Source organism: Macadamia integrifolia, chromosome 2, assembly GCF_013358625.1.
Source record: "Macadamia integrifolia cultivar HAES 741 chromosome 2, SCU_Mint_v3, whole genome shotgun sequence".
NCBI classification, from domain to species: domain Eukaryota; kingdom Viridiplantae; phylum Streptophyta; class Magnoliopsida; order Proteales; family Proteaceae; genus Macadamia; species Macadamia integrifolia.
Window position 1 is genome coordinate 11,591,383 of NC_056558.1, and position 25,219 is coordinate 11,616,601.

Sequence of the window (25,219 nt, forward strand, 5' to 3'; positions counted from 1 at the left end):
CCTTGAAGAGGGTGCCGACAATGGAGAGGGCATGGTTTTGACCAGCAATCTTGACCTTGGCCAAGCCCATCTCTATGCTTCACATGAGAAGAGAATGTCGATTCTTCTCACTTTCTTTATTTATTCATCCATTGGATATTGGAAATCAGCAATTCCTAAAACACTACCAATTTTTTGAATATTTTTTTGAGTTTTCAAGGGATCGTGTTCTTCAACCTCTATTACAGTGACAATTAGGGATCTTTCGAATTATGTTATCACAATCAGAATCTCCTACTCCAACAACAACTAGGACTACAAATTCTTCTCCAAATCCGAAGCCTGCTTCGGATGAGAACTCTTCAATGGATGATATCGCCACTATTGTTCAAAGACCCACATCCTCCACCTTCTTAGATCCCTCTTTCATGGCCTCCAGATGGGACGATAAGTCTAGATTGGATCCACGACCTCATATCCACCTTCGAGTGGTCATCCAGGAACGTTGCCCCTTTGAATTTCCCCTCCATATTGCCCGTCTCTGTTTTTGATTCTCTGGTTCCCTTGGCTTTCAAGATCCTACATAAAGAACCTAATTGCGTCAGAATTGATGTGTGTGGGGAGGAATCCAGCGTCATTATCGTCAATGACGTTCACGGGCAGTTGCATGACATGATCTTCCTTTTGTGGGATGCTGGGTTTCCCTCTGAAAATCGCTTCTTAGTTTTTAATGGTGATTATGTTGATAGAGGACAAGAGGAAGAAAGAAGAAAGAAGAAGATGCTATGGTATATAGGCAACTTCATGTGTATATATAAGGGTATTTTCAACATTAAAATGTATGATATTAAGTGATGTCCCAATTTCATGGTGATTAACGAATTAGACCTAATTCTAAGAATCTTTCAAACAACAAGATAAGGGGACAAAATTCGTTCCATCCCTTAGATTCACGTGTAATTTCGACAAAGTATAGGGGAGGGGGCGCAATTTTCCCTATTTTTAATATTCTTTGATAGATTATAACCCCAACATTTTTTTTCTTTTGGTTGTTGGATATGAAAAAAGTTAGCCAAAATGCCTAAAATAAGACATAAAACTAATATAAACTTGAATTAAACCAAATAAAAACCATAACCCAAACCAAATCAGTTCTATTCTAGTTTTGAAAATGTATTCTTATTTCTTTACCAAAAAAAAAGAAAATGTATTCCTATTCTCAGTTAAATTCAATTTGGTTTCTGCATTTTGTATCTTCATCTAAACACAGATTGACACCCTTACGGTCTAATGAAATAGAAATAGAAATACTTCACGAATAATTCAACTCAATGAGAATTTACAAATTTAACACAAGATTTAAAACCCAAGATCGGTTCCACCAATTTCAATATGGATTGACCTCCAAGCAATACAATATGAGATTGGATCGGAATCAACAAATCTATTCATACCGATCCAACAATATGGTATCAGCCAAGAATCGGAATCGGACATGACCTAAATGGCCAAATTATGTAGGCAAACTTATAGCTAAAAGCAGAACAAATAATAACCTTGCTCTTACCAAATATCATTCAAACATAACAGTAAAGAAAAGACCCCATAGAAGGTTAAAACCCAAAATGCAAAATTGGACTGTATCTCTGCTCCTCCTCCTTATGTTAGAACTGAGAAATAGCATCACAGCAAAACTGACATGTTTCTGGACTGATTAAGGTTCAGAGATACAAAATTTTGATAATTGTTCTTTCTCCATTCTTATTGTTTAACTGAACTAATCTAATTGAGATATAAAATGACTTACTATTGTACCCCACTCCATTTGGCCCAGTCAACAAACTGCATTCCACCATAAATATTATTGGCAAATCGCACACCAACAGTGAATGCCATTGAAAGAGCTGGGACTCTCTTTGCCAAAGGTAATGCTTCAACCAGGCTTTCCATTCCGTTTATAAGCTGGTAACGGGTGTTGGAAGAAACACCAAGAAAAAAACCTGTGTTTCCAAAGAAATCAATTAGCAGAATAGATATCTGGCAGTAAAAATCTCACCAAGGAACCAACATATACCACCTTTTTTTTTTTAAGATAAAATCAACAGATATTAGGCTTTTTAGCTTTCAGGTTGAAAGAGTATTGGGCCGTCAATGTGCTAAATAATGCATTCATCAGACACAATGGTAAGAAAAATATTTCACATTTGTTACAACAATTTCTACGCATATGATCCACTAAAACTTAAATACTCAGGTAGGAAACAACCAACAGTCAAGAAGCATGAGCTGGCTCATCATCACCCAACAAGTATACATTTCCTACAATAAGCATTTTGTCAAGGACAGACAGGTGGTTAACTCTATACAAGAATAGATGGTTGCTTAAATCCATATATCAGTATTTTAATTTTTGCCAATCAGTCCACATATACAGAATCAGTTGCATGTTGACGGGTGGAGAGTAGAATCCTGGGTCCATACTTTCATGGTTTTGGTTTAATAGCCCTAGACCTATATCATTGTATATAAAGAAGAACAGAAATTTTGACAACTTAACCCAACTAGCTATCTGGTGGCCATGAAAATTAAAGAACTGATTTCATTTTAGGATTCCCAACCGTAAAAAAATTTCAGATATTAATATATATGTGAAATGTCAACTAATTGGTTCTTTTTAGGGTACATTACAGAAGCATAGAGTCTAGGTTATTGCCTTAGTTTCTGTCAATACATGCAAGTATGCCTGGTGTCTTTTGTAATCAGCACTGGTGCGAAACTCATCCACAGTCCACTCGATAAAAAATTTTAAACTATTGGGGGAAAAGAAGCCAAGTCATGCCTTCTGAAACATAATGTAAAGCAATCACGAAAAAACAGAGGATAAGCATTATGTTGCTGACTCAAAGATATTGCAATCACCATAGTTGTCATGTCAATGCCGTGATCAGAAGCCTTGAGATTAGGCAAGGCCCTAACTGCCCCTACCTATTCCAACCATGTTTGCCAATTTTGAGTAAGTTCTCTTTCTTCTTCCCAATTTTACCCATCTCCCTTTCCTTTTAACTCTTCTTCTTTTTACCCTTTCTCCCTTTCTTTCCTTTCTACTTTGCTCCCCTTGGTCTGGAGAGGGCGCCTTGACACTTAAGGCAAGTAGTCGCCTAGGGCATACCAGGTCACCTTGTACCCCATGCAAGCCTTGACCACAATGGTAATCAAACAAAGCAATGGATACAATTGTGAAAACTAAGAGGCAAAGTTGTCAAAACAGTATGGTTGCTCATGCATTTCAGCCTCTTGGGGATAACTGTTGATCAGTCAGTGGTGCATGATGCCTCCACAATGACTGGCCAACAGAAAAACTGATATTTATTTTTTTTCCAAATTAAGGGGTTATCTCACACATAGACCGTAATAAAGACCACTTAATGATATAACACATTAAACAGTAGCATCCCCCATCCCCCAACCCACACGCACCACCCACCACCCACCACCCACCCCAAAAAAGGGAACACAATATTAGTACAAGTGTGTTAAGTGTATAACAAAGAACTACATGCGACAAGAAAAAGTTAGTAATAAAAACCATGTTTTAGTGGCACAATGCACAGCATAAAAAGGTTACAAAGTTTTAACAAAATAACAAAGTAAAGAGCCCCCGTCATGTAACAAAGAAAAAGGACTCAAACCAATCAAAATGATTGGTATGCTGTAATAGATCACAAGGAATTCCAAAGAGAACCTTGGTCAAAGTAATGCGAAATGACATGGAAAATGTCATAAAGGGCTTCAGTTTGTCAACAAAAATTGTTAGGCAAGCCTTCAGCAAGTAAATACATGAAGAGGCTTATTGTTAAACGCGCAGAAAGAAAAAAAAAATAAGTCAAAACAAATGAATTGCCAAATTCAAATATCAGCTAAAACCAAAGGAAATTAGAATAGATAACATCAGGTAAAGTTAGGGAACCTTGTAGACGAAAAGGTCCACGTTAGCTAATTGACATCATCACACTTTCATGAATTCAATAAGCATAAACAAAGACACATAGGACCATGAAAGGTATTCTAGACATACCCCAGAGAGCAGCACTTTCCACAAGAGGTGGCACCGGTATGTCCTCTTCTGATTTCTTTATGCTCCTGATTGCATAAACAGAATCATAGTAAGGAATCAAAACAAGAAAAAGTAAATGAGAACAGTATATAGGCTTCTATAAACAATAGTTTTCCATAAAAGGTGTTACACCCATGCCCAAAAACCCGAGCTAATTTCAACTTTTGGACCTAGGTGATGCAACCAGGTGACAACCACTAGTGACTTGTGGATTTACCGGCTCATTACATGGAAGGACTACAAACCATTGAAGGAGTTAAGATATGTACTCTACCATTGAAGAGAATTTCCCCGAACCTTGTTAGTGAAATGTACCAAGAGGTGGAGCCCACACACCGAAAACACCTTGAGAAGGCCCCACTCAACTTAAGGACCCATTTCCTCACAAGGGTGACCAGTTCAGCCTTCACCGGCTGATGATCACGCTGATGGAGCATCCATCGGTGAACACCCTCCAGTGAGAATATTGGCCGAAATCGGGTTATTTTTCCATGGTACCCGGGTCTTCGCACCCGTGCACATCAAACCACCCCCAATAGTTGGGACAACCTATTGGGAAATAGATAAATATATCCGGACACCCTAAGGTGGGCCCAGTAGTGCCGAATAGCGGAATAACTCGGTATTGGGTAAAAACCCATTAATTCCCCACCCTAGGGACACCCTAAGGTGGGCCCGTTATCATTCATTTCTTCTCCTACCAAAATATAAACAGGAAAGGGAGAAAGGAGAAGGAAGGCAAAGGAGGAGGAAGAAAAGGGAAGCAAAGGGAGCACCTACCATTGAAGGCAAGTTCCTCTCTCTACCATTTAGATAATTCTCTCTCTCTCATACCCCATTCTTGACCTAGTCTAGGTTCGGGAAAAATCCTAATCGAAATCCCTCTACACACATACCCGATCTACAAATTGAATGGGGGATTTTGGTGTGAGAGACCTAATCAAGCAAGTTAATCATTCACCATTGAGTGTGAAGGCATCTTACATGAAAAGCCCCAAATTTGGCAACCCAAAACCCTAAGATTTGGGAATTTGCCAAGACCTCTACAACTAGTTATCCCAAACCCAAAATTAGGTTGGGGAAAATGAAATTAAACACATGAATAATGGTTTTGAGTGATCACACAAGCAATTGATGTCGCTATATGAACCCCCCCAACCGATATTCCTCAATTTAGGTTAACCTAGACTTGAAAAATGGGGATTTGAGTCTATCTTATGACTCTATGTAAATTAACCCACCAATTACACTAAACTCAAGCTAGGTGATGTGTGTGTGTATACCCTACATGAAAACCCACCCTAAAATCACAAAACCTAAGTTGTAAACCATACAAAAGAGGAAGAAATAGAGTTGGAAATGGCACTACACTCGAAACCACACACACACACGATTAGACAAAGGGGCCACAAGGCCTATGGGGCTGATCTAGGCAAGAAAACCCCGGTTTCAACTTCACCGGCTAATGGTCACTGGCCAGCCGGTGAAGGCAGGGACCATCCACCGGTGAAAATATTGCAGGATTTACATCCCTTTCGGATTTGTCCACCGGTGAGCATCCACTGACGAACCATTTGAAAGCTATTAGGGCACGGGTCCTAGGGTCCCACTCCCCTATGGATAACCAAATAACCTAAAAACACTATGTGTCCTAGGAGAGGAACTGAGAAGTGACGGGAGCACGCAACACCAAACTATCAACTATCTACCGCCATCTATAACTCAAGGTGAGGGGATTTTGTGTGCTTTTATGGAATACTTGTATCATAATGCATATGTGAATGAATTTTATCATTTTGCATATTATTATATTATTCCTTATGTAAAGTGTTGATGTGGCATGAGAATGTGGATTATGATTGTGCATGTGTGTGTGTGACTGGGATGCAGGGTGGCCTGTGGTGGGTGCCTACGGCACTGTATGTCCAGGTTGTGTGTGCCTGTGTATGTGGAGACTGGGGTGCAGGGTGGCCAACGGTTGGTGCCGACGGCACTGCATGCTCAAGGTGAGTGTGTATGTGTGTGTGTGACTGGGGTGCAGGGTGGCCAACAGTTGGTGCCGGTGGCACTGCATGCTCAGGGTGAGTGTGTGTGTGTGACTGGGGTGCAGGGTGGCCAACGGTTGGTGCCGGCGGCACTGCATGCTCAGGGTGAGTGTGTGTGTGTGACTGGGGTGCAGGGTGGCTAAAGGTTGGTGCCAGCGACACTACATGCTCAGGGTATGTGTGTGTGTGAGTGTGATTGAATTGTGTTGTGGCATATTAGAATGCATAGGGTTAGGATAACCACCCTAGTGCTACAACCCTTGCCAATAGGGGTTTACGTATTGACTAATCCTTTCATCCGACGGTCCGTGGTTGGGGACGATTTCCGATAACTGAGGTGCAGAGATGCCAACGTCGTGACAGACCCTCACGCGATATTTGATTCGGTGACGGGTATACCCTACATGCGATGTTGGATTCGATGTAGTGGTATTATGGGAGGATTATTAATAGGGGTTTGCCGGGTAACGATGTGGTTCTGGAACCGGCACGCTCCTGACTCGCAACTAACTTGTATCCCTGGAGACTGATAACGTACATTCATGACTGGGGATAACACCTATGTTGCAGTAGCACTTATACCCCCTTTGGATTTAGAAATTGTTGCTTAGAATTGTTTGATAATAAATGGATCATGTCATTGCATTCATATTGATGTGGTTGGGCATGAATATTTATACTATTGCATCTTCTTGGATTGTTATGATTGCTTGTGTGTGTGTTACCCCTCACTGGGCTTCATGGAAGCTCACCCCATTTGTTGCACCCTTTTTAGATTGTGGAACCAATGCAGAGGCATGCTTGGGACTTCGGTGGCAATGGTAAGGCTTGTGTCTGCGAGACACCATGTGGATGGACATGACTTCTTTATTTTCAGTTATTTATTCTTATGTATTATTTATAATCTTGTAATACCTGGGCTCAGAATTCAAATGAATTTTGGTATATCGTAATTATCATTTAGTGAATCACCAGTAGTAGAGTAAAGTTTATAAATCTTATACGTGTACTCTGATTTTAGTTGTGATTTTGGGGCATTTACGGATTGGGGTACTATATCTGTGATCCTGGAGGGTTGGGCTGACTGGATATGGGTATCTAGTGCCGCATACCTTTGCCTAGAGGAGGCGGGGTGTGACAAAAGGAGAAACCACGGCATTTCAAGCTTCCTTCAGAACTTGTTATTTTACACATTTATCTAGTATATGATGGGTTTCTAGAAGCCTTAAAATAATTTAGTTCAGAAATCCAAAACAAACCAGAATCACAGTTGACAGGTTTAGAAACCAGATTCCACGAAAATTATAACAATAGAAGATCAAAGGATTTGATCTAGCTGAAACTCAGGTCAAGTGCCCTGTCTAGGTAGGAGAATATAACACTAAAATTCATATCCAATCCAATAGTCAGATTCTTAAGATCTGAAGATTCCTAAGTTGAAGAAGGAATTCCCAAATCTGAGAATCGATGGTGAATATGGAAAATTCAATTCAGGAATCAGATTTGACACAATGAAACAGAGGTATTGATATGCAGAAATCTGAAATCAAAAGTAGAAAAAAGATCTGAGCTTGAAATCCAACTTGAATCAGGAAAACCAGAAAACAATTCAAACATGAAATTTGGATCCATATGACAGTTCAAAACAAACTGATTGATATGTATGGAAGCAGAATTGAAATCCAACGGTGACGTCTTAAGTTTCAGAGAATTCCTTGTTGGTGATAGGAATTTAAGAAACAGAAAAAAAAAAGGGAATATTTTTATGCTGAAAACAAATCCAGAATCTTAGGATAATAGTAAACAGTAATTCAGCAACTCAGATTAACATCAAGAATCAAGAATTAAGCCAAAATGATAGTCTGTAGATTATAGAAACCTGCTTTTTGATGGAGGGGAGATATAGAAGAAGAAGATAGAAGAAGGATATGATATGTGCTTCAGGGACCCACCTGAATCACTAACTTGGCATCCCACAGAAAATACGTATTCTGAATCTCACGGAAATAAAGGACTGAAACTGAAAGCCAATTCGATTCATCAAACTTGTGTCCAGGGCTGTAGCCCTTTACAAACATATATAAAGGGCATAATAATGTACGAGGCTCCCGCCGCTGCAGGGTTTGGGGAGGATAATAATGTACACAGCCTTACCCCACTTAGCGAAGAGGCTGTCTCCCAACTTGAACCCATGACCAACTTAACCATTGTGCTGAGGTCCACCCTCTCCTTTACAAATATATATAGAAGACATGAATAGAAATCAAACTAAGCCTAAAACTCCTCCAGCCAATAGCTTACCTTGGAGTTAGTCTCAACTGACTAGAATACTATAAAATAATAAAGAAAACAACTTGAAACAAGGCTGGACTCAAAGAGACCTAATCCAGCCCAACTAAAACACTTTAATAAGTATTTGTTGCAATCAGGCTTGGCAAACCTTATAGCTTATGATAAGCGGGCCCTTTTACAACTACTACCTATGGTGAAAAGAAAAAATTGTGGGAGCATCCAGTCCTCCCATGTCCATCTCTTGCTTCAGTTTTCCTCACATTTCTGTCCCTTCGCTCTCTTCCAACGTATAAATCCTGTCCTCCCAAATGTTCTCTGTCAGCATATATATCTCTTATTACGAAACAACTACAGACTTGAATTGTAGATGTAGATCCATATTGAAGCCTACAGCATATCTGTTTCTTCACTCCTCCAGTATATGATATAAGTATCTTCTCTTCTATTTTCTTCCTCTCTGATCCTTCCTAATCTCTCTTTGCTATTGAACACAATTCAGTCTTCTTTTTGCTTTTCTTCATCTTTTCTCAGTTTAGTTCACCCCAGCAATTCTCTTTCAAAATATGTTCCCTGGTTGATATTCAGATCTGGACCGTCTTCTATCTAATTTTAGATCTCTTTTATTTCTTTTCCCTATTCTGGAAATCTGATCTCAGTGTTTTTTACCTACACTAAAATTAATTTGAAATATATTTGAGCAATTCTCCAGCAGGTTGTTTAGGTTTGATCCCTTGCCTGCATCGATCCCACATTAGCATATTCTCACTAACATACACAAGCGAATAGTATGGTTTACAAAAGACATATACACCAAATAATTCTGAGAATATATTAGGTAGGAATATTTACCGTTTTGCAGTCATTATCAAATTTGCAATCCCTTGTCCAATAATACCACAAGTAAACCCAACTGCTCCATACAATAGACCCTGGAACAAGAACAGTTTATCAGCAATAGTTCATGAAAAGAAAATTGACCACATAACAACCCATGAATTTTAAAGTTAGAAAAGAGAAATTGAGGACTAACATTAGGGTACTGAGAATTTATCAAGTTTTTCCTTTAGGAACTAAACAGTATTGCCAAAGTTTAAGTTCCCTATTTGAAGTCAAGTTCCAAAAGGTTAACTAGTCCAAAATTCAAGTTCGGGCATACAATAAAGATGTATACCTTATAGAAGTAAGTTGCTATCCTTTGCTGTACTGTGAATCTGCATCCTGGTCTTTCAGCTTCAAACACACTGCATAAGTTTTAAAAAAAAAAAAAAAAAGTAGAGAGAATAACAAAGAGAGCATGACTAATGAGTACATGCCAACCTTATAAAAAGTATAAAAGCATAAGAGCTACGGATTTACTAATTCAGTCAAAACTGAAATTGTAAACTAAAATTTTCTCTATTGGAGTCCAACAGGATAAAATCTTCTTTGCATGGAGTACTAACCTACTAGGCAGGGCTCCAGAAGCACGTTGCAAGTGGCCAAGTAAGCCTTTTGCTGCAGTTGGTGCTCCAAAACGAGTATAGGGCGCCAACATTCCAACTAAAGCAATGTCAACAACCACACCAACTAAAAGATCAGCAGCATACAACTCAAATTCTGACCAGAAATCTTTGCCCCTCTTTTGGACTTCCGCAAATGTAGCACAACAAGAGTCAATGACAATCTGCACCATAAAAAATCACAACATATTTAGACCAGAGATATGGCAGCTCTAAGAATGATAAAGATTGGAGGAGCCTCCACACCACAGCCTAAACTTAGGCCATCTTCCTCAAGTATGGAATTGTTTTTTCACTGTTAGCCAGACTTCTCCGGTCATTACATGAAAACCCATCCTGATAGGTGGTAACATCGAGTCACTAAAATCAACGATTTAATGGGCATCCCAGTGCAAAATACTGGCCAACATTTGAATGGTTTGGATTAACACACAAGTGATCGTAGAGTAGGTTGATGCCACCACCAACATTGTAACTGTACGTTTCCCCTCTTCAAGTTGAAATGAACTTCATATAAGAGCTAAATCAAATAAACCTCAACAAACCTCTGTTCCAACTTTAAAAAGGAAAGATGGATCAGCAAGCATACGGTTGCGAAGCAATGAGCAGGATCTAATTGCAAAGCCTAAAGGCCAGGATGAACCCTACAATGAAAATGAATAAAATATCAATTGAACAGGAAGGTAGCAGAAATTGTGTATATGTACCAAGTTGATAGTACTAAAATTTATTGTATCAACACAAATTATTAATATAATATGTACACCTGCAAATCAAAGTATCTGTCAAGAAGAACTCTGCGAATTCCAACAGTCTTAGCTGCTTCTAACATGTCTGGAGGAAGACCAACCCCACAAGCTTCAGCCTCTTTCATCACTTGCACAAATTTCACTAGAGGCCCAAACTCCTTTTCTTCATGGTCATCCTTTCCGTTACCACCACTGCCGCCACCACCACCTCCATGCCCTCCTCCTCCACCTCCAGGTGGAATATCCCCATTACCAGCACTACTTCTCAAAGAGTACATACGACCTCCTCCATTGTCAATGTTAGGAGAAAAACTAGTATGAAGAACCCTGGAATCCCTTGTTTCCCTTGTTAGAGAAAACCTAATTCGCTCTGTCCCCGAGAGAGATACAATAGTCTTGCATTTAGATGAAATTGACAAAAACCCTGCCCTCGTGGAAGACAGAAATCCAACATTATGCCTTCTCAGGCATCCAAATACCCTAGCGTCGACTGTCCAATTTTTGTCCCATTGCTCCTTTGAATCAATCTCACTTGGAAAATTGGCCAAATGTGATAATCTGAAGCTTGAAGAACAAATTGCCATGTTCTTCACCAACCTTTCGGAATCTCAGACTAAAAATATTCAGGCAAATCGAAAAATGAACAGAAATCTCAGAGAGCTCAGAAAAATAACAATTCCAATGATAAAAGTATCAACTGCTATCCACTGAATATACTAGCGAAGGAGACAAATCTCTATTCTATGATAATGTAAAAATAAACTGCATGAGGTTCAATTTCCTTTGTAATCTCTCAGCTGGTTTCCATGTAAATCTCCAAATAGAGGGACAAAGGAAAATTCGGAGCAGGTCTATCTTCTCAAAAATTTCACAGAAGCCCACAGAGCTATTGCTGCGAGGTAGAAGAATGGCGATTGGAGTAGAAGTAATGGAGAAAGTGAGGGAGCGAATGATTCTCAGCTTCCTTCTCTCTCTGTCTCAATAATTAAAGTTACCAGGAAGTGGGGCTGGGGTGAAGATATGGCACATTTCTCAACAGACAATTGTAGCTCCTCTGGGATAAAGAAGAAGGTTCCTACAACCAATACAAACAAGCTGGCTTAGCATACCAGAAAATGTCAATAAGTAAACAAAAGAAGCATTGATTATTACCAAAATTTAAGTTTTCAACCCAAAACGCATCAATCTATCTTAAATTGTTCATATTTTTAGAACAATCATTCAAGATAACTGTAAAATCTTTCACGATTCCGATCAATCTGGCTTCTACCAACAGTATCACCATACCACATCCAGTGAAGTGACAAAATTAAATTCTTTATTTCTTGAGTATTGGGTATAATTCCTAAAGACCAATGTGTGTTTTGAGATGTTCTTCCCGTGCAGTGATTACAGCAATGCAAATAAACCCAAAAAAAAAAGCTTCTTTGCAGGAGAAAATTACTAATACATTTCTTGTTATCTTAACTTGAATTTGTTTTCCATCAGATGAGACCATGCGGATGACAAAAATAACTTTCAATAGAATTAGAAAGCAAATAATGAGATTGAATAACACCGTTTCTTCATCAAATTCAAGAGAATTCTCTGAAACCGGACCTAACGAACAGTACCAATAGATAAATCTGCAGGGCTCACACTCCTCATACCTTTCGCCGTTCTCTTCTCCGTGCTTTGGAAAGAATCGGAGAATGGAAGAGAAGATCTGAGACTGAGAGTGAGAATGAGAATTAGAGTGAGGGTTTAAGGGAGTGAGAGTGAGAATTAGAGTGATAAGATTGAAATAACTGTCACCATACTACTCACATCAAATTCTAACGATTTAGTACTTTGCCATTAGGCAGCTGAATTTTGGTACGAGAATAAGGTGTGAAAATCGTCAGCAGTCGCTGCACCGGTGAACTGAACCTCGGATGCTCTCTGCCGTCCAATATTCGCCGCATCTCACCGTTTCGAGTGCTGGTGTGTACGTACGCTGTCGGGTAGCGTTCTCTCGCCCTAATCGAAATTAGGTTTGGTTGATTCCAATTTGAATCGACTAATTCCACTGATTTATCTCCCGTATTGCCCTTGCCCTTTTAAACTGGACAAATTTACCCACTTCAAAGAATTCCTCATCTGCTTGCTCCTTCCCGTTATTATCGTCGTTGTCGTCGTCGTCGTCGTCGTCGTCGTCGTCGTCGTCGTCGTCGTCGTCATCACCCACGGAAGCTCAAGGTTATTTGGAGAAACGTGAGCATCTGACTCATCAATCCTTCTAACAAGGTTCAACGGTTTGGTTTTCGTTTTACTCTTTTGGGTTCTTTTTGGATTTCTGGGACTTTATTTACGTATTCATTTATTTGCAGATTTGTTAGGTTCAAGACTTGATGTTCTTGGCGCCGGAAAATGCCACAGGTGATTTCTCACTATTTTGCAGTGAAAAACCTTTATGCGTTATCAATTTTTCAGTTCAATTAGATTTTTTTTTCCCAATTCATTTACATTAACGGGAGTACAATCACGGAATCACCGAACCCATGGGCGATATCTACTCGGAAGTTCTGCACCAGTTTGCAGATATGATTATTGGAAATAGGAATTCTGAATTTCTGCTCGGAGTTCTTGACCAGTTAGGACAGAATTAGATTGCACCAATTGTTGCCAAAAACTTCCCTTTAGCAGACCAGCAATTTTTTGCATTTCAATCGTTGGAGGCAATCGAACAGATGATGATGGTCGTTATTATTTTCCTTCTCCCCCCCCCACCCCCCACCCCCCACCCCCCAAAACAGTGTACCTGAATGTGGAGAGAAATTTCCGTTCCTCTTTTACCCTTCTCTTATCTGTACCTGAATGTGGAGAGAATTGTCATTAATGAAGTGTAGTAGTTAAAATTAGGGGTGTCAATTCGTGGCCCGAACCGACTAAATCGACCGGGACCGACCGTTTATTAAACGTGTCGGGCTTGAGCCCGGCCCGTTTATAAACGGTCGGTCTTGGTTTTGCTACTTGGACCGTCGGGCGCCCGACCGAGCCCGACCATTTAACACCCGATCGAGACCGGCCTATTGTGCACCGGCCTAGCCCGACCCTTTAATGATTGTAGAATACCTATTTTACCCCCCAAATTAAAAAGTAAAAACTAAAAGGTAAAAACATGTTCAAATTTTAAATAATGGTTATATTTAGTATCATTTATTAATTAATTGTCATTTTTTTGGGCTTGCATGAGTGGGCCGAAACATAAGAGCACATTTTAAAGAGGGCCCGTTTAAAAACCGGTTAAAGCCCGATTAATATTAAACATGTCCGTAGCCCGGTTAAGGCCCGATTAAAGCCCGATTAAGGTGGCCCGATTAAGGTGGCCCGATTATAGCCCGAGGCCGACCGATCGAATATTTAGCGTACCATGCCCTCAATAACTAAGCCCGATTAGTTAAATGGGTGGACACGGTGTAGCCTTTGAAAGTCTTCAAGCCCGATTAAGCCCGACCGAAACCGAACAGACCCGACCGGTTGACACCCCTAGTTAAAATGATTGCTAATCAAACCAGCTTCCAATACTTGGCCAACATAGCCTGTTTTGGTTGACTGCTTTAAAATCCTCAAACTTTCATTGCATCCACTTTGCTAGCCGATTTTCCTCTTTATTTGGTTAAGAAATTTGATCCCTTCAGTTGTTTACATCATTATAAATTTAATTGTTTGTAGATACTTCAAGAGTGCCTGTATGTCTTGGGCAAAACATCATCTTCTTGTGTGTAATGGATCAAAACTTTCAAGGCTAGACTTATCCATGATTTTTATTGTTCATATATCCCTCATGAATCATTTCCCCTACTCCTATAATGATGACAGCTAGTGTAGAGAAAAAAGAGTGCTGAAATATGACATAGTTAGCATTTTGGGAGAGACCAGCAGCAGTACTTTTTTAGTTAAAGGAAATTTTGTCTTAAGATGAACAATAATCTATTCTAATGTTTATGTATCTCTATAAGTAATCCAATTGATGCGGATCCGGATTCCAATGACTGAAATCGGATCGCTTAGGGCCCACAAGAATGATTAAAAATCTCAAATTTAATGGTTGAAGGGTATTTGTGTAATTTCATAAACAAACAGGGCCTTAGAAATAATTATATGGTAGCTGGGTAATTCTAGAACTAAAAATCTAATATAAGGGCTTTATTCTGGAATTTTAAAGAAAATGGGTTAAAAAGAACAAAAAGTTCAGCAAGGGGGTTTTATGTAATTTTGAAATGGCCTTACTTGTAATATAGAGAAACCACCTTCCTCAACCTTAAGTCAATACTGAAAACAGAAACCAGCGGTAAAATTAAATCTTAGGTCGATAGACCTCAGCCGATAGGCCTCGGTTTGGGCTGATCTTCCAAACGAAGGCTACCAACCCTGTGGCCTCTTGATTCCGGCAGATAGATACCTCAAACAGCAAGCTTCAATGAGGTAAAACAAGTTTTGAACTTCTCCAGGCGACAAGCAAGGACCAGATCTGAATCTGAGATCGATTTCTCACAGTAGAACCAAGCTTGGGAGGAGATCTTCTAGGGTTTGTGTCGCCTAGGAAGTAGCAACCTTCGGTCCAAATCTCAGACCTGATCGATGGGTTTTCAAGGTTCAGCAACACGTTTTGTACACCTGAGATTACCGCCTAGAATAGAGCATGGAGAGCAAGCAAAGAAGAAAGGGAACCAAGAGAAGAAGATGAGAGTGGGAAAAAAGAAGATTTCAGAGAATCAGGGAGGGGGAAAACAGCCCACGGCAGCCATGGTTTTCATACCAAATTTCAATTCTTCAAAAAAACTTCAAATCTCAAAACTGAGTTCTTCTCTATTACATGACTAATATAAAGGAAAAATCAAACAATTAATCGAAACTACCTGAAAATGGAAACTATTCTAAAATTAAAAGCTAGCTAATTTAAAAAGACATTAATTCTAAAACAATAGAAAATCAAATCAAAAGATATTTCTTTCCTAAGTCCATCGTGCAACTGCATCAGCTCTCCCGGTCTTAAAAGAACTCGACTCCGTCTAGTTAGGTCGTGCTTTTAAGATACCCTTGTAAGTTGCTCGTTGATGAGGTGGCACGTATCTCGAAGCAGAAGATGGGAACATAACACTTAGGAGGGAGAGTAGGCTGACGTGTCACTAGAGCAGAAGTCAGTCGACGACGTGGCATGTCTGATAATGTGTGTGACCTATTAAGTACATACGACCTCCTTGCTTCACCTTGATAGTGTTCCGTGCACCATTATAGAGAATGCCTGCATGTCGCTGCCAAGGTCACCCTAGAAGAATGTCGCAGTGTGCCAATGGGGTGACCAAACAGGTGACATGGTACTGTAGTGGCCCAAATTGTAGATGTACTCGAACAACTGCAGTGGCCTCTTCTCGAGCTGTGGGTCCAAAACCTCACACGTGAATCTTTTTTTGAAAAGCTGCTTCTGTAGAAGGTTGTGTGCTCGAACAAATTCAGCAGATATAAAATTTGCTTCTGCCCCAGTATCAACAATTGCATGAACATCAATAGGGTCGGAGCTGTGTAGGAGAGTATCCTTCTGTCTAAAGAGATGAGCCTTATCAACTAGTCTATTTGAAAAGGATGAAAGACTAGCTGAATGAGCTTCTACATCTTCATCTTCATCAGCTACATATCATCATCCTCGAGGGGATAAGGATATAAATGAGATTCATCTTCACTCTTCTCTGTCGGCTGCTTCTCTGCTACGTTCACAGAACGAGTCCTGTTGGGATACTTGTTGGAATAGTGACCCTTCTCGCCACAACTATGGCATATGATATTCTTCACCCCAACATTATCCTTGTTGAACTCTGACATTTTTTCTTCAACTCTGCGAGCTTCAGGCTTCTTTTCCTCCATACGTGGTGGAGGTCTATAAACTGAAGAAGTCTTGAGCATACCCTTCCAATAAATGGACTTCTCTTCAGCTGTCTTGGCATGAGCCGCTGCCACATCAACAGACCTGAAATCAGTGTTAGCCAACTCAAGTCGAATCTCAGTACTTAACCCACTGATATATCGCATCACCCGTTGCTGGTCTGTTTCCTGAAGTCGACACCTTGAAGACAGTTTGTGGAATTCGAGGGTGTAGGAATCCACATCTTTGTTCCCTTGTTGCAAGTTAAGTAATTTATGGAACATTACCTTTTCATAATTAAGAGGAACAATTTTTTCAGTTAGGATCTGCTTCATGACCTCCCAATTGGTAACGGGTCCAAGTCTTCTGACAAACCTTGCATGTATTACATCATCCCACCATGAACATGCATACCCAATAAACTTGGTGATGATGAGTTCACACTTCTTCACGTCTGGAAGAGACTTATACGCAAAAATTCTCTCCACTTTGGTAAGCCAGTCAAGAAATTCCTCAGGTCCCTTTTCACCACTGAACTCGGGAACCTCAACTTTGATGCCATAATCTCTATCAAAAAATTGCCGGGTAACATCCTGGGGAACAACTGGATCAAATTGCTGCCTTTGAGGTGTGTCTTCAATCCGTAAAGTGTTGAGCTGAGGAGGTAATGTAGAGGATCCTTCTTCAGCTCGCTTGTCGGACCTCTTCATAAAGGCAATCATCTCTCCTATAAACTTATCAAACTTGGTTTCAGTCCTCTCAAGCCTAGCATCAGTATTCTGTTGGTTCTCGGCTAACTCACGATACAATTTGTGCAACTCAGCATTGGTGATGTGACTTGCCATGGTTAGAAAATTGCAGGAAAATTTGCTCTGATACCACTTGATGCGGATCCGGATTCCAAGGACTGAAATCGGATCGCTTAGGGCCCACAAGAATGACTAAAAATCTCAAATTTAATGGTTGAAGGGTATTCTTGTAATTTCAGAAACAAGCAGGGCCTTAGAAATAATTATATGGTAGCTGGGGTAGTTCTAGAACTAAAAATTTAATATGAGGGCTTTATTCTGGAAGTTTAAAGAAAATGGGTTAAAAAGAACAAAAAGTTCAGCAAGGGGGGTTTTATGTAATTTTGAAATGGCCTTACTTGTAATATAGAGAAACCACCTTCTTCAACCTTAAGTCAATACTGAAAACAGAAACCAACGGTAAAATTAAATCTCAGGTCGATAGAACTCAGCCGATAGGCCTCGGTTTGGGCTGATCTTCCAAACGAAGGCTACCAACCCTGTGGCCTCTTGATTCCGGCAGATAGATACCTCAAACAGCAAGCTTCAATGAGGTAAAACAAGTTTTGAACTTCTCCAGGCGGCAAGCAAGGACCAGATCTGAATCTGAGATCGATTTCTCACAGCAGAACCAAGCTTGGGAGGAGATCTTCTAGGGTTTGTGTCGCCTAGGAGGTAGCAACCTTCGGTCCCAATCTCAGACCTGATCGATGGGTTTTCAAGGTTCAGCAACACGTTTTGTACACCTGAGATTACCACCCAGAACAAAGCATGGACAGCAAGCAAAGAAGCAAGGGAACCAAGAGAAGAAGATAAGAGTGGGAAAAAAGAAGATTTCAGAGAATCAGGGAGGGGGAAAACAGCCCAAGGCAGCCATGGTTTTCATACCAAAATTCAATTCTTCAAAAAAACTTCAAATCTCAAAACTGAGTTCTTCTCTATTACATGACTAATATAAAGGAAAAATCAAACAATTAATCGAAACTACTTGAAAATGGAAACTATTCTAAAATTAGAAGCTAGCTAATTTAAAAAGACATTAATTCTAAAACAATAGAAAATCAAATCAAAAGATATTTCTTTCCTAAGTCCATCGTGCAACTGCATCACCAATTCTCATATAACAAGGCAATCAGGAAACCTATGTGAGCTATGGGACAGAAGTGTAAAGCTTTTTGGCAAAGATAATATCCCCAAAGTTCCTTGAACTTGTATAAAGTGATTTATCTTATCACTAATCTAGAGTTATAAGAGTGAATATTTAGAGAATAGACAGACTTGAGAAGAAATGCCTATTCTGAATTTACATACTTATGATGTCAGAGGATGATTTGGATCTACATAAACTCTACATTGACATTGGCATGCCCCATCCATTGTTTTCTAGTCTAGTTCTCCCCCCCAACCATTGTTTTCTAGTCTAGTTCTCCGCAATATTTGTGCATCAGATAATGCAACAATCTCTGCAAGCAAACACCATAAGATTACAAGAATTCAGTTGGAATGAATAATGATTGGTGTTGGGTGCTAAACTCAGTTGTTCTATTTTAAATTATCTAATCGGAATTAGAATGATTTTGTCATAGAACATGCAAATGCATGTGCCAATCCAGTAATTTTCTTAAATACCCAAATTCCCCTTACTTTTACCAAAGACTGAACATCGCTTTGTTGTTCATTGTCCAATCTTTCTGTTTCTTCCCCCTTTCTCCTCATTTCTCCCAGGCATATATCTATTGACCAGTACAGTATAGCAACAAGTGCCCAAGAATCTTGGTGCTGTCTCTCTCACAGGTAAGTTGGAGGGTAACAGTTCCTCCCGCTTCATCCCAAGTATCATGTTTTGTAGAGAAGCAATTCTGTGCAAATTTCTCAATAGCATCTCTCTCTCTCTCTCTCTCTCTCTCTCTAAAGCAGCAATCAGACTTTGTTTTTCTATGCTTCTGTTCAACTGAATGATGAAATCTTTATTGCCAGGAGATTCAAACAAGATGGATTTACATGGGTGACATCGAAGTTTGGAATCTGTTGCAGATTTGGCTTTCATTTCATTGCTCATATGAACCTAGAGGTGGATTACATGGATGATTTGAATCCTTACGCTTCCTGGCCTACCCAACAGCACATTGGAAGTTGATAGAGATTTTCTGCTGAGGCCAGTCCAAAGTCCAGAGTCTTATTTGGAAAGAAAATGATTAGGTTTCACGTCTCCAAGTCTAGATTTTCTTCAAGATGGGAAATGTTATTGAGAATGTATAGTTCTAATGGAAGAACAGAAGAATTTTCTGATCCAGTGAAACGAATATGTAAAATTATCATGTCTTGCCCAAATGTAGGGCTAGAAACCAGCCTCAATGAGAGCGGAGTAAGAGTATCACCAGATTTAGTGGAGGATGTCCTCAAGAGAGTTGAAAATGCTGGTATTCAGACCTATAGGTTCTTTGAATGGGCCGGGAAGCAGCGGAATTACACTCACAGTGTCAGAGCTTGCCACACGATGATTGGATCTCTTGCCAAGATAAGGCAATATCAGATCATGTGGGATCTGGTGAACAGCATGCGGAGCAAAGGGCTTCTAAATGTTGAGACTTTTTGTGTGATTATGAGAAAGTATGCCAGGGCACAGAAGGTGGACGAGGCAGTTTACACCTTCAATGTTATGGATAAATATGGAGTTCCCCCAAATTTAGCAGCTTTCAACAGCCTTCTAAGTGCATTTTGCAAGTCCAAGAATGTGAGGAAGGCGCAGGAGATATTTGATAGTATGAAGGATAGGTTCACTCCTGACTCCAAAACTTACAGTATATTGCTGGAGGGATGGGGTAAGGCTCCAAACCTACTGAAGGCAAGGGAGATCTTCAGAGAGATGGTTGACATAGGTTGTGATCCTGACATTGTGACCTATGGAATCATGGTTGATGTACTCTGCAAGGCAGGGAGAGTTGATGAAGCCCTTGGAGTTGTTAGAGACATGAGTTGTAGTGGTTGTTGGCCAACTTCTTTTATATACAGCGTCTTGGTTCATACTTATGGGATAGAGAACCGGATTGGAGATGCAGTTGACACATTTCTGGAGATGGAGAGGAATGGAGTAAAGGCTGATGTTGCTGTGTATAATGCTTTAATTGGTGCTTTCTGTAAAGTAAATAGGTTCAAGAATGCCTACAGGGTTTTGGATGAGATGGACCAGAAGGGAATACCACCCAATTCAAGAACCTGCAATATCCTTTTAAACAGCTTGATAAGCTCTGGTCAGACAGATGTGGCATATAGGGTTTTCCGCCGGATGATCAAGGTGTGTGAACCTGATGCTGATACATACACAATAATGATAAAAATGTTTTGTGAGACAGATGAGTTGGAGATGGCTTTGAAAGTGTGGAAGTACATGAGATTGAAGCAGTTTGCTCCAAGCATGCACACCTTTTCAGTACTTATTAATGGATTGTGTGAGAAGGGTGAAGTTTCCAAGGCTTGTGTTTTCTTGGAAGAGATGATGGAAAAGGGCATTCGGCCATCCGGTGTAACATTTGGGAGGTTGCGGCAATTGCTTTTAGAAGAAGGGAGAAAAGATGTATTAGAATTTCTTCAGCAGAAATTGAACCTCCTGGTTGAAGAGCCTTTATGTGATTGAGGAATTATAAATAAAAAGCCATGTACTCAACATTGGAATTATATGGATCCAGACAACTTGTTGGTTGTATTGAAATACGTTGGTCATGCTTACCAGGTACAATACCTTGTGAAGTTTTTGCAGGTCAGTGCTTTTTAAATCCTTTTGTTGTATGTTAGTTTTGTGTTTTGCTTGGAACTTATTTTGACGGGTCCCATAAGATCTTCTGGTTAACATTTTGAACATCTCACCTTGTCAGTTTAGCAAATTCAAGCTGCACTGTTTTCATACCGTAATCATGTTTTAGTAATTATGAACAAAGAATTCATGGACTACAGAAGGTACTCTTGTTTGCATGGCGTAAAAAGTGGATCTGCATTGGGAAGCATGTTCTTCAAGGAACAAGTTTGAAGTAGGCGGAAATTTATTTTCATATTAGGCCAAATAAAATTTATCCTGCTCAGTTTCATCACTGTATTTTGTTTTATAGATTTTAGTGAGGCTGCTGTTGAGCAGCTATCCTAGTATCAATTCAAGATTGAAAAAATTTCAGGCATTAATTATGTACTGTCATCATGAAATCATGGTAGTTGTAGTTAATGCCTTTAGAGGTGTGCTCCCACCAGATAAGAGAGGTACCTACTGTTATCTGCTCAGCTGTTTGGTCCAGGCTCTCCAACCTCCGACCATGTTGATGATCTGTAAGCAGCCACCTCCACCCCTGCTGTTTCCAAAAAAAGAAAGAAGCTTAAAATTTAAGTTGTAAGATATATAAAAGTTTATTGTTTGGCACAGTAAAATTCTGTTCAAGTCAATGTTGCTGCGGCTAAGTACCTTAGGGAAGGAGGTTTTAAGAAGCAAAATCTCCTACTACTTGTTTCTCAACTTGCAGGGATCTGTTGTAAAATATAAATGACCTGTTTGTTGGAGGATGGTACCAGGGGTCTATGATCAAGATCTGGGAAGAACTGTTTGTTCCCTTCCTGGCCAGGTTTTAAAAATCTTCAAGGGGGTGAATAGATCCCAGTCTCTTTTGTTTGTAAATTAACTTCTATTCTTTTAGTCTAGGACTCTGGAATTTTGAATAAATTTATAAAGTTTTCCTTGATCCGATTATACGTCCATCACATGTAAGCCAATTCCTCTCCCACTGCCTAACATTTTTTGTTCTGCCCTCTAAAACAGGTCAGTTGTCTAAATGGCCCACCATACTTTACTCCACTATTTTAGAGATGGGCAGCAGAAAAGAGATAATGCTGGCGAAAGGTTTGGGACTGCAAATGCGCCACCAAAGATTGTACTGGAGCTACAGAAGTGTGTGAGACAGGTACTTCCATTAAGTCAAATCATCTTGAGTAAAATGCCAATAGATGATTCTTCAGCCTTGTGTGAAGGAGAGCTGGATAGCATTGATCATGTCATGCTTCACTGCCTGCTTGCAAGAGAACCATGGTTTGTGGGTCCCTAAACCTGAGGAAAGTTCAGAAATGGAGCTTCTGGTGAGTCTGGATTATAAGATTGTAGACAAAAAGCAGAGAGAGCTGGCACATTGATGATTTCATGGATGTTGCTGACACATATTGACATTATGGAAGTTCAAGAGGGAAGCTGGAGGGGATGTAAAATCAGATTATTCAACTGGCAATCGTAAGGGAGGAGTAGAACAAAGCTTCTAGAGTGAGCTTCGTTCGAAGATTATGAAGAAGAAGATGTAAATGGGGAGGAAAGCTGTTTGGGAATTGGTTAGAACCCCCAATAACATAGACTAAAATTAACACTAATGCGTCTTTCCTTCATAGTGGCTTTTACTGTGGACCAGGTGTTACAATCAGGGATCCATGACTATTGCAGATGCAGCAGGATGAACAGGATTTTCATCAGTAACTAAAGCCGAGGTTTGAGCCACGGTGGAAGGACTAAAGCTTGAACAACGGCAACAATGTCAAAGCCTGATTTTGAGGACACAAACAATGAAGGAACCATGGAATTGTTGGAGGATGTGCTACTTGGCCATGAACCTGTATATCTTTCTTTGTCTGAAATTGCAGAACTATACAACTTTATAAGAAATTTTGTATTGAACATGTTAGCAGGAACCTGGGCTAATCGGCAACCCTCAAGTTTTATTCGTTTAGTCACTGATGACTTGTAAGTTATCAGAAGTAATGAATCACTAAAACTTCCTGGAAACAAAGCTGTGTGTGCATATTGTCCAAGTCGGGCTTTAGTTTTGTGGCGATTGGAGAAACATAGCTTTCTAAAGAAGAATGAAAATAAGCTAATAGGGAAAAAGCTTGGCTGGATTGCCAACTCAGGGATGACGCATCTAGTTGTGCCACATGGCTGCTGGATGGGGCTGAAATTTGGTGAAGACTCGTTTCAAATGGAACTGGCTCAGTTGTAAAATGAAGCATTAAAACAATATAGGACTACCAAGAGATGCCTTCCAATACATGAGAGGGTATATATAATTGAATTTGAATTTAAAATTTTTTTAGTGATCAATCAAAGCCATCCCTTGGAATCCATTGCTTCCATGGGAATGAGCCTGGGGTAAAAGTTTATAACACAAAAGTACTATATGACACATCTAGGGAGAGGGCTTTTCCAAGTAGCCTATTTAGAAAGGAATCTCTAAGTGGCACCTAAATATCTCTTGAAGTGTCCAAAATTTGTTGATAGATAAACCCCTGGTCCTTGTTCATATGTGAAGTTTCAAACCCTTTTCTATCTTAAAAAAAAAAGTTTCAAACCATTTGAATTCTTCATATGGCCAAATATACTACAAAAAAAAAAAAAATCTTACACCAACTTAATGTGGTGGCTACATGGATCCAAGTAAGGACAAAGAAGAGAAAAGGAGAAAGTTCAAAATAAAAAACAATGACTGAGTAAAACACACCAAATATATGTTGTGTAAAATCCAGGACTATAAAAGTTTTGTTTAGGATATTTTGGTTATGTAGATTAAAAACAAAAAAATAAATCAACGATAATAAAACTTAAATTTTAAATTCAATAAATATAGGTAAAAGAAATCTCTAAACCACATAATCCATTATGAAATCTATAAACCATACACCTAGTTTTGCCAAGGGAAAAAATTGTTGTGGCACCTCCCACTATTGAATATCTAGGGAATACTCTTCATTGACCACTGTTTGATTTTCAAAATCAAATTCATTCAAAATATAAAAATCATATTTTGTTTACAGATTGAGTTGTTTATTAATTACATAATAGATGGGGCCATCTAGAAAAGTTTTATCAAAAACTAAGTCCTTATGATAGAAAGTTCCAGAATGAAAATGGAATCAATTATTGATGTAGGAAAGACCTAAGGAACTAAGCCATAAAACAGAAAAAAGTGTGGCCTATGGGTCCACCTGCAAGTATCTTTGTTGAAAGTTAGCAAAAACAAGTTGAACTTTAAAATTTTTTAATCCAAAAAATGGTTGAACTTTTGAATTATGTTGGCCTGTTGGGTTGAAAACCCATCCATACCCTGGAATATAAATTAGTTTCTTTTTTCCTGGACAAAATAATGAGATCTGTTGGTCTAAGTACATACATGGATCAATGAAAGGGTGCACGAGAATATCTTCACCAAGCAGGTATTGTTTTTTCACCTTTTTATCTATTAGTTGCCCTATGGGAGAATTGAACTCGTGACTTCTTTAATTTATGAGATGTTGGTCTTTACCAAATGAACTGCCCTTGATTCAACTCAAGCCCCAAACCATAGAGCAAGTATATGAATGAATCAAGTCCAAGGGCCCGTTTGATAACGTTTCAAGAAACGCGTTTCTGTCGTTTCTATTTCCAGAAATAGCAGATAGAAACGGCAGAAACGGAGTAAAAAGCGTTTGATAAAACTGTTTCGTTTCACTTATTTTCAGAAATAAAAATAGAAATTTATATTTATTTATGGTTCAAGAAACGATCCAGGCGAAACAAGTCGCCGTTTCTGGAAACGACTTATGACCATTTTTTCATTGGTTACTATCGACTTCTAAAAACATGACTTATCAAACACCTTCAATACCGTTTCTATTTCTAGAAACAGAAATTTATGTTTCTACCATTTCTTGAAACATAAATGGCAGAAACGTTATCAAACGGGCCCCAAGTCTAGGCTAGTTAATTTTAACTATGGTTTTAGGAATTAAATCTGACATATCGGCAAATCCATATTGGTATCGGCCGTGCCTACCTGATCTACTGTATCGGTGAATTGGCTTGAAGCCTTGAACCCTAGA

General features: G+C 39.4%; 2 protein-coding genes across 8 annotated transcripts; one reads left to right on the plus strand and one right to left on the minus strand.

Moving 5' to 3' along the window:
• On the minus strand, positions 1 to 12,852 carry LOC122061754 (protein RETICULATA-RELATED 1, chloroplastic-like). 3 transcript variants are annotated; one of them, XM_042625218.1, is made up of 10 exons: positions 12,485 to 12,852; positions 12,328 to 12,389; positions 10,696 to 11,753; positions 10,475 to 10,573; positions 9,873 to 10,093; positions 9,602 to 9,671; positions 9,280 to 9,359; positions 4,055 to 4,119; positions 1,787 to 1,979; positions 1 to 558 (listed from the first exon to the last, which is right to left on the minus strand). In XM_042625218.1, coding segments are annotated over exons 3-10 (1,296 nt in total). In that variant the 5' UTR covers positions 11,263 to 11,753; positions 12,328 to 12,389; positions 12,485 to 12,852; the 3' UTR covers positions 1 to 557. The 3 variants fall into 3 exon arrangements, with proteins under 3 accessions (XP_042481152.1, XP_042481161.1, XP_042481143.1); XM_042625227.1 differs by lacking the exon at positions 1 to 558 and adding an exon at positions 574 to 685; XM_042625209.1 differs by lacking the exon at positions 1 to 558 and having other exon boundaries at positions 1,510 to 1,979; positions 12,485 to 12,847.
• LOC122061724 (pentatricopeptide repeat-containing protein At1g77360, mitochondrial) lies at positions 12,798 to 23,166 on the plus strand. Of its 5 annotated transcripts, none has more exons than XM_042625175.1 (5): positions 12,798 to 12,943; positions 13,027 to 13,075; positions 19,073 to 19,141; positions 19,325 to 21,104; positions 22,146 to 23,166. In XM_042625175.1, exon 4 carries the CDS (start codon positions 19,539 to 19,541, stop codon positions 20,979 to 20,981), a length of 1,443 nt encoding a protein of 480 aa, XP_042481109.1. In that variant the 5' UTR covers positions 12,798 to 12,943; positions 13,027 to 13,075; positions 19,073 to 19,141; positions 19,325 to 19,538; the 3' UTR covers positions 20,982 to 21,104; positions 22,146 to 23,166. The 5 variants fall into 5 exon arrangements, with proteins under 5 accessions (XP_042481109.1, XP_042481129.1, XP_042481116.1 ...); XM_042625195.1 differs by having other exon boundaries at positions 19,325 to 21,077; XM_042625189.1 differs by having other exon boundaries at positions 12,812 to 12,910.
• Positions 23,167 to 25,219: the final 2,053 nt, after the last annotated feature.

Excerpts from the sequence above, each read along its gene's own strand:
- LOC122061724 (XM_042625175.1), top strand. The coding sequence starts at position 19,539 with ATGATTAGGTTTCACGTCTCCAAGTCTAGATTTTCTTCAAGATGGGAA.
- LOC122061754 (XM_042625218.1), bottom strand. The coding sequence starts at position 11,262 with ATGGCAATTTGTTCTTCAAGCTTCAGATTATCACATTTGGCCAATTTT. Across the intron at positions 10,574-10,695 it reads ACAGATACTTTGATTTGCAG|GGTTCATCCTGGCCTTTAGG; the intron begins GTGTACATATTA and ends TTTTCATTGTAG. Across the intron at positions 1,980-4,054 it reads GGAAAGTGCTGCTCTCTGGG|GTTTTTTTCTTGGTGTTTCT; the intron begins GTATGTCTAGAA and ends TTGGAAACACAG.